This window comes from Dermacentor albipictus, chromosome 7 (genome assembly GCF_038994185.2).
Source record: "Dermacentor albipictus isolate Rhodes 1998 colony chromosome 7, USDA_Dalb.pri_finalv2, whole genome shotgun sequence".
Taxonomy (NCBI): domain Eukaryota; kingdom Metazoa; phylum Arthropoda; class Arachnida; order Ixodida; family Ixodidae; genus Dermacentor; species Dermacentor albipictus.
The window spans coordinates 51,459,705-51,469,100 of record NC_091827.1 but is presented as its reverse complement, the minus strand read 5'-3'; the positions used below and the strand labels follow the sequence as shown (position 1 = coordinate 51,469,100).

Genomic DNA, 9,396 nt, shown 5'->3' with positions numbered 1-9,396 from the left:
GAAAATTGTGTTGGTGTCATATGTCACTTTTAATTAAACAATGTGCGTTATGGGCGCACATCATTGGTATCAGTGTTGCACAAGATGCCCTACATCAGGGGCAACAGTTCTACAGCTTCGCTGACCAGCCACCTTCACGGGAGTGGATTAGCAGTGATTTTTTTCCGGGCTCTGGTAGGCTTATTTAATTCGCAGTTCAAATCATATTTCTATCTAGTACGTGTCCTTATAAAACGTCTACATTAAAGGAACGGAGACTAACGCGTGGCTATTCTCAGCTGAATTTTATCTTATGGGGCACCACATGTATGTTCTGTCGCGTGGCCAAAGTAACAGTCACCACCACTACCTACACCCCCCCCCCCTCCATCCCGCCAAATTTATTAAAGTGTTATTGGGCACCACTTTTTCTCTTAATTCTGGCAAAGGTGTAGTCATAATATACGGAAAACGCCCTCTAGTAAAAAGAACCCCGACATCCTTGCTACCTGTTGCAAAAAAGGGAAAGAGAAAAGCTGACGTCATGACAATAGAATAGGGGAGGGAGGTCAGTTATACTCGCGATTGCTAAGTCGACGCTCTGTGTGCCAGCGACTGACACATGATGCGTCCTCAAGTCCGATTGAGAAAGCGTACGGCTCGTTGTCTTCTTTCTCTCTCTCTCTCTCTCTCTCTCGCTGTATATGGACCGCGTCTTAATAACAGCGCCGGAAATTAGTGTAGCTGGCCGCGTTTTCAAATCGCGCCGAAAATTGGGATGCGAATTTCGTCAGCCTCTCATTCCCTTTTGGTCGACACGAGGAATGCGGCACAAGTCGATCGCTTCGTCATTACGCAACCGGCCAATTATCGCCCTCGTCGTCGTTGTGTCGCCGTCCTTAATGACAGCCGGCAGCCCGTCGGCGCCCCGTTGTTCGTGGCGACACCTGGCGACACGTTCAAAACGCTTCGTCGTATCGGTCCGGCGTGTATACCGAGCGTGGCCGAGGAACGGGCTTTCGTTTGCCGCGACTGTAATGTGCCTCGGGCGGTGCACGTATGCACGTAGTTTCGGGGCTCGCGCTCCATTGTTTGGCTGCACCGCGTTTTTTGTTCTTGTTTCTTCGTTGTTGTTTTTTTTCTGCCGGAGGCTCCTTATCTCGTCCCTCGGGCAGAGAGAGTGAGTGTTCGTGAGCGGCCGACCCAGATGCACGGCGTGTCGCAGTCCGTTCACTGGCCGAGGAAAGAGGATAGGAGACGAAAGTGCATGGGCAGACGGAGCCTGGGAGAATGCGGCAAGTGACCGCTATGCAGTGGTCGAACGTCGTTCAGCCGGATTCACGCGACGGTCTGCAGATAACAAGACATTTGAGACTTTTAGCGTGTCCGCTATTCCGGCAAACCGGGGCGGTTTGGGCGGATTACCGGATGGTCGGGGCGTAAACGTGAGCGGTGAAGCCGCCTGGTGTTGTAGAGCTCAACCAGACAAGCGCAGAGCTAAAACTGCAGTAACTCACCATATCCTGCTTCGCCACTCGTGCAAATTTTTGGCAGCGGCGTAATTGTGAACACGATTACGCCACTGTCGAAAATTTACGCCAGCAGCTAAGCAGAATATAGTAATTAGCTCTGTGTTTGTGTGGTTGAGCTTTGCGCCACCAGCTGGCTCCACCAATCTGGCCGCTCAGGTTGGCGCCCCCGCTAAACCGGAAAACCGCCCGCGCTTGCCCGAATACCGGACACGCTAAAAGTCTCTATTAGAGAAGTTTAGCTTGTCCGGTATTCCGGTAAAACGCAGGTGGACGGGGCGTTGGGGCGGAGGTGTAAATGGGAGCGGTCTGCATGGTGCAGCCACCTGGTGGCGCAATGCTCAAACAGACAGAAACAGCTAATATTGCAGTAAAAAATTAAATTATGGGGTTTAACGTGCCAAAACCACGTTCTGATTATGAGGCACGACGTAGTGGAGGACTCCGAAAATTTCCACCACCTGGGGTTCTCTAAAGTGCACCTAAATCTAAGTACACAGGTGTTTTCGGATTTCGCCAATATTGCAGTAACGAAGTGTATTTTACCTTGTTGTGAATGTAAATTTTTAGCAGCGACATGATTACGCCAGTGCCGAAAATTTACATCAGCAGCGAACAAGAATACGCTCGGTTAATGCAGTATTAGCTGTTTCTGTCTGGTGCACCAGGTTGCTGCACCATGCAGACCGCTCCCGTTTACCCCTCCGTCCCGTCGGCCCTGCGTCCGCCTGCGCTTTACCGGAATACCGGACAACCTAAATTTCTCTATTAGAGGAAGAGGAGCGTTTTGGCGTTTGCGGAGTGCCGGGTTACCCGAGAGGTGTACCGCAACTACAACGGTGGGGGCGACATCTTGTGACGTTTCGTCCAATTACAATGCCTTATAGATACCTTTTCGTGTTCCGGGAGTGTTCTTGTCGAAAGAAAGAAAAACATTCAAAAAGGCAACGTATTCATGGTTGCTCCTCTGCCAAAAAAATAAAGATAAATTACACCACCAGCGAAATAGAATTCACTTGGTCATTGCAAATAGCTATGTTGTCTCGTTCAGCTCTGCGCAACCAGGTGGCGCCACCAACCCAGCCGCTCACGTTTACGCATCCGGTAACCCTGTGATTTGCAAACGCCAAGAAGTCTTCGGATTACCTAGAACCTATCTTATGCAGCGTTTTAGCTTGTCTGTAAACGTATTAGCGGTTTCGGAATAAAGGTTTCTCGGAGAGGTCTACGACGGCTACAACGCTGTAGCGACACCTTGTATAGTTTAACATCAAAAATGATACTAAAGTGACCTGCCATATTCTACTTAACTGCCGTTGTAAAGCGTCAGTAGGGACGTAATCATTAATGTGCAGTCCTTTTATGATTTTTCTTCCTAGAGAACTCTTACGTGACGCAAACTACTTTCAAACACGTTCTAGTGCCCAAAGCTTCACAAGCTGTCGCCGCCAGCTTTCCTGCTGCCATCCACGGCTCCGCTATAACCCTTTAAACCGCAACCGATATGAAGTTTGGTGACAAACTAAAATTGTATAGTTTTAGCTTATCCCTATAACCTACTTACTGACTCGTGACGGTTGCTACTTGTGACAGAATACCGGGTTACCGCAGACGGTAACCCGGCAGCAGCGAAGCTGGTAGCAACCTCTTGTCGCGCTTTCTGCAAGCGCAACGCGTAAGAAATGTAAGGTATTCGCCTTAATAATTTTGTTGCAACATGTGTGTTGTCGCCGAAGAAAATAAAAGAAATCGGACTGAATGGTAATTGGAGTATTTCCGTTTTGTAAGTGGCCCAGACACGTGATAGGTAAGCCGGGAAAGAAAAGTCTGGGGAGCGCGCCTATAGGTACTGCGCACGAGGGATGCATGTGCTTTGCTTCATTTGTTCTTAGTCGAGCTGCACTGTGCGACCGCTGGCAAATACTTCGTTTGTGGTTCCGTGGCGTAGCGGTCACAACACTGCACTCGTCAGTGGACGTCTTTCTTTTTTCGTTACTATATCGTTCGCCTCCTTTGACTTTGATTGGGTTCCGAAAGCTCGGCACTGTTTAGGTGCGTCGCTCGGTTGATTCGGACCGCCCAATCCGCTTTCGGTCTTTCTACTGTCACCTGACTCCGCAGTCATCGCGTGCCAATAAACGTCAAGTCGAACCGTATGATCCGCGGCTCAGTCAGTTTGATGGCGCTGAGTCAAGTATCTCTTTAGGCATAGGAAGCTTTGTTGCGGGCTTTCTCTCGCTGGGATCCTCGCCAGCGCTTTCGAAATCCGTCGCTGAACAACAAGGAAGCGGTATCGCGCTGCTGGCAGTGCAAGGAAAGACGTGGTATATGTACGTCTGTCCCGATGGGAAACCTCTGAAAGGATGCGACACCGTCTGCGGGGCGGTTGCAACTCGGCGACCGCGGAAACGTTGCGGTGCGTGGTATCTCATCGCGCGGCGTTCTTTTCGCGGCCCGCTATTGTGTGAAACGGGTCCCGCGGTTGTCCCGTCGTTTTCGTCCACGGGAACCGAGGGGCGGGGTCGCGCGTCGCATCAGCCGCACATGGCGCGTCGCGCGCGATTTGTTCCCACTGTCTGAAAAAGGAACGATCGCGCCGCCTGGCGGCCAAATGAACCATCCCCGGTCGCATTCGTCTGGAGGAGGGGAAAAAAAAAAAACCTTTTGTGCCGTCACGGGTCAAGCGACAACTCGTCTATGCCTTCTGCTCGTTTTCTCTGTTATTTTTCATTCGTTCTTTCTCGCGGTGGCGTGGACGGTCCCTTCTCGTTCTGTTTGTTTCTCGGGGCGAGCGAGCGGATGATTCCGCGCTCGCTTTCTTTCCTTATTTAGAAGTTCGCGGCCGCGATCGCCGGGCGCTATAAATAATTGCGTGTATACCGCTCGTTTTGCGGAGCCACTGTATCCTCTGGAGTCATTAAACGGTTGTCGCAAAAAGAAGAAAGATGTCACGTGTGAATGGTGAGGCGCCTGCCCGTATACCTGTACACCGTCCGCGCGCAGTGGCTCGACAGACGTATCGGGTTCTCTCGCCGCCGAGCAAGACGAGATGCCGGGTTCGATTCCTGGCCTCGCGGCCTCCGCGTTTCGATTTGGACGGAATGCGGAAACGGTTTCGTGTTCCGAGGTTTCGGTGGTGGTGGTGGTGGTGGTGAAAAACTTTTATTGCTCTCAGACGAGAAGCACACGGAGGCACGCACATGGGCCGGTCCTTAAGGGCCCGGCCCTTAAAATACTGGGTGGAATCCCTAGTACGGGACCCCAGTGGCGTCGGCCGCTGCCCGGGCGCGCTCGACCAAGGCCCTTTGGGCCTGCAGGTCATAGCAGCCGAGCAGGGTCGCCTCCCAGTCCTCCCGAGTGGGGTTGGGGTGAGGGGCAATAGCTGGGTTAGATGGGCAGGCCCACACCATGTGGTAGATGTCCGAAGACTTCTCCGCACAGTGCGGACAACTGCCCGTGAAAGAACGATCGAAATGTTTGAGTGCTGCCGGGCACAGCAGAGTGTTCGTATAGAGACGGAGTAGAAGCCGCTCCTCCGTCTTAGATAGACCTTTACTCGGGCGAGGGTAAAGGCTATGGCCAGATTGATAAGGTTTCGGTGCGCGCATGCAGCTGGTGCTTACAGCCGGGCTTACACGGGTCGCGCTTGAATCTTAACGAGGTATCACGCCGTAAAGTAAAGATTGCTTGACTTTTTTTTCAAGCATTGCCGATTTAATAAAATGAGAGACTCCAATGTAGTTGACACAAAATGAGAAGCATTGCGCTGATAGCTGCAGCACGAGACGGTTGTATGAATAATTACGTAACTGTTTTGTAGCGAACGGCTATGTGGAGTTTATACTTATAGTGAGCGTTTGTATGTATAAGTAACGCAGAATGTTTGCAACCGCAATTTATAAGATTAGGAGCAAACTAAAACCGAGTGGCACTTACCAAGTGGCCTCGGGCACATAATTTTAGACTGAACCTTGATCTGCACATACATGAAAACGTCGATGTAGGCTGCAGGAAAATTGTCTCCGGGATCGGCCCAAGCAGACTGCGAAACGGGCTCCCCCGCAAGAAAGTGACCCCGAGAATGCGTCGCATTCAAATGTTGCCGCACATGCGTCTGCGAATTCACTACGTGTGTGTGTGTGTGTGGGGGGGGGGTGGGAAATGAGTACGACGTACGTTGAATAAGCACAGTATATCTGACTGACGTTTCGGCTGGTGGGCCAGCCTTTGTAAAGTGTACTTTGGCAAAGGCTGGTCCACCAGCCGCAACGTCAGTCAAATATGCTGTGTTTATTCAACGTACGTCGTACTCTTTTTCTCCATTTCACTACCGGTGCCAGCGTGATTTCCTCAGCCATATATATATATCCAATATCCTCGCCGTAATGGCGACGTGCTCATGTGGTTCATATACTTTGGATATCCATATGTACCCTCCACATCGCTGTCATATAACCGCCATTTACAAAGTAATGGGGCAGCAAAGTGCGGTGATAAGTCGTGTATGTTCTGTGCTATATTTCTTCATCTTTCGTCCAATGTTTGGGCTTCGTCAGGGCTTGCTTATAATGTCCAGATGGACGATGTCCGATTTTAGTGGCTGGTGTAGCCATTTTTCAGCCCGTATAACTTCGGTGTGCGCTTCAGCGCCAGCTAGAAAAACAAAACTTGTGTTTTGAAACGTACAGCTTTTGCCGAAAGTTTCGGAGCCACCGGGCCAGCGACACACAAGCTCTTGACTTCTTCAGTTAGTCTTGTCACGGGGGCCGCAGCGCAAGGCCCGGAAGTCCGGCTCCCTTGACGGCCGTGCATCGGATTGGGAACATTTGGCCAACGCTATCTGCACAAAACGCTTGCGGCTCTATTGCAGGCAGCTTTTCAATCCCGTGAAAGGTGGCTATAAAAGAGTGCATGTTCCTTTTTTTTTCTTTTTTGGAGGCACTGAGAAGTCAACTCCACTTGGCAATCGAACCTCGAGCTCGAGGCATTTGTTTAAACGAGCGAGAGCCTATGTACTGGAAGTATCTCTGTATTGCGCAACGTTTCGTTTGTGCTACACGCTAAATTTGACGTTCCAATTTCTGATTTCATCGCGCGAAACTTGACGCAAATTTAGTTGACCTTGGCACATTGGAGCGAGTTCTGAAATATGGATAGTATAGCAAATCAATTACTAATTAATTGTTTTTACTCAAGTAACATTTCATTGTTTTTGTAAAACTACTCTCCATGGCTCTTTTTTTGTCTGTGTATGTGGAACTGTGTTTGGACGTTACAGCTAGGTGTGAACTTTGCATGCTGAACTTGAGACAGGAAGTGTACAAACGTATGCCCGCGCACATTGCACGTGGTAGGCGCTCTGTTGCTTGCCCTGCCTCTTTTAACGCTTCCGAGCCTGCATGGCGTGGCCGTGCACGTGCTTGCGCATTTACATTCCGCGACCTCCGAATTTGATCCACGCTGCCTTTTCTCTGGTCTTTCCCCCTCCCCATCTCAGAGGCGGGCCCGTCTGGTCTCGATGCGCGATCTGGTTCCCGAGGACAGCAGCGGAAGCAGTAGCAGCGACGAAGAAGAGAGCAGCAGTATGATGAAGCACCACCAACAGCAGCAGCCCGACCACCAGGGGCCCTGCGAGAACTACATGACACACAACTGCGTCACCATCATTCCCGTCGAGTACCCACGCTCAGACAGCTCGCCGCTCTCAGGTAGGCGCACACGTGCGTGTATGACGCTGCCTGCTCGAGACGCGTGCATTCCTCTCGTGCGAAAGCAGCTGCGGGGTGCAGCAGCGCCCGATCCCTATAAAGACAAAAAACAAAAAGACAAAGAAATCTTAGCTGGTATACTGACCCGCGTACGTGGTAGTACAGTGGATGCAAGTTTGCGAAACCTCCTGGTTGCGCGTGCATCAGCATTGTCGGCGGTGTGGCCTCCTGCCTGTTAAGAGCAAGATCGAACTCATTTCTGGCTCTATTTCCTCGCAACCTTCCCGTTGAACTTGGAAACGGGACTCGGCCATCTTTCTTGTATACGTATACAGTCGGTGCCACACTTGTGTAGAGCGCGAGAGCGGCGGCCTCCGCGAGCCAGCGCTTGTTGCTGGGCATGTTTGGGCCCAGAAATTACCGCTAGATGTCGGTGGCTGGCTCCTGTCAGTAGAGTTACTGAATATGCTACCAAGGGTGGCACATGCTACCAAAGGTTGCATGTGCAGTAACTCTACATGAGAGGGGGCCCGGAGGTCGCCGTTCCCGCGCTCTACACAAGGGTGATGCCGACTGTACTTGCTAAATCAGCGCCGCCGTTTTCCGAGGAGGAACCCGAGCAGCCTATGTATGCTGACAAGTCGGAGATACTTGAAACTCGGTGCCTACGCTTAGATGTCTGGGAAGGTTCGTTGTAACATTTGTGCTCCGTTACCAGATATCGACAGATGCATTCGACGGTCGGCAAGCATTCTGCTATATATATATCACTGGATAGCGGGTATACAGCAAGCCACCCCCTTAGTTGGGCAGTTTGCACGATTCATGTGCGTTGTTGTGTAAGTTACACCATATGAAAAAAAAAAAAGACGGACAGGGAAACTAAAGAAAGCATACGTAGGGGAAATTAACTGTTAAAGCTTTATTTAAATGTGTAAATAATCGGGTAAAGCGAAATGAAAGCCGACGGAAAGATAACTTCGCAAGATGTGCGAGATTAGTCCTTGGAGTGTTGGCCAGCGCCATTCAAAGCCATGGCGGATGATTGGAACATCCTTGCTGTCCTCTTAGGATCCTGCTTACTTGTTTAAGCCTGATAAATGTATATTCGCTCTGCCATGAGCGGATTATGGACGGTAATAGTGTATACGGCCCCTCGCTAGCCGCGTCTCAGCCTACTTCGGAGCAATTGCTTTATACGCACGGCTGACGCAACTGCCCGCCCGTCCGCGCTCGCCGTTATTGGAGCTTTACGTGTTTCCTCTGCACGTACGGACGTAAAAAAAAAAAAAGACGAAGGACCGCGGTGGCTCCCGGAGTGACAATTAAGAACCGTACGCGCCTGCGCCGCTTTTCCGGCGATTGCGCTGTCACGGTGTCCCGCTGGCGTTCGCGTATAGAGCACTTTGCGATCGGCCCACTTCGAAGTAGGTGTGTGGGCAGCGCACCCCGTGGGGACGCCGTCACGGTGTGTGTGCGTGTGTGTGTGTGTGTTTGTGTGTGCACGCGCGTGCGTGTGTGCGCTTGCGTCGTTCGCTTGGCGCTAATGGTCGCCGCTCGTGCGCAGTCCACGACCATCGGCCATTATTCGGTCGCTCGTTATGCGAGCCCTTGCTTCTTCTCTTCGTGGGCCAAGTAGCCGAGCGATTGTCAACCCTCTTCGTGCTGTGCTGTTAACCTGGCGTGCGCGAACCTACCCCAGTTCCATATAGCGTCGCCAAAGAAAAAAAAAAGCGAGCAGCGCTGGTGGGCGGAGTGCCGCTTCACGAAGAGGCGTGCTCTGGCACCCTTGCGCGACGAAAAGTAGTCCCCCGCCTCGGAGGCAGTTCGTTCGGTTAGAAGCTCCGAGATGTTGGAATGCGAAAACCGGCAGGGATCTTTGTCGAGCGTCCCTGAGCAGCATCAGCTAATGGCACACAGATAAGGTCACGCGAAACTTTTCGAACGCGTCGGCTTATGCCCGATATTCCGCTTCGCCGCACGGTGACAGTGAGCGGTCCCGATTCGCCGACCGAGGAGGTTACGGTTTCGTCGGGAAAACTGAACGAGTTTGCAAAAATGTAAACGAAGCGATTCGGGGACGACGTGAGTTTAGCCGTACCCTTCATGTGGCGCCTCGGGTCCTGCAGGACTTTTGACGCGCCAAAAAAAAAAAATGTCGCTCGTTACACGCGTATGAG

At 51.4% G+C, this 9,396-nt stretch overlaps 1 protein-coding gene across 4 annotated transcripts in view; it reads left to right on the top strand.

Moving 5' to 3' along the window:
- The window catches only part of LOC135910172 (putative FERM domain-containing protein FRMD8P1), a 98,813-nt gene that overhangs the window by 54,991 nt on the left and 34,426 nt on the right, over positions 1 to 9,396 (top strand). For all 4 annotated transcript variants that reach the window (XM_065442227.1, XM_065442223.1, XM_065442224.1 and 1 more), the window contains one exon: positions 7,006 to 7,216. In XM_065442227.1, the coding sequence (XP_065298299.1) occupies positions 7,006 to 7,216 (211 nt within the window). The remainder of the gene's footprint in view (positions 1 to 7,005; positions 7,217 to 9,396) is intronic.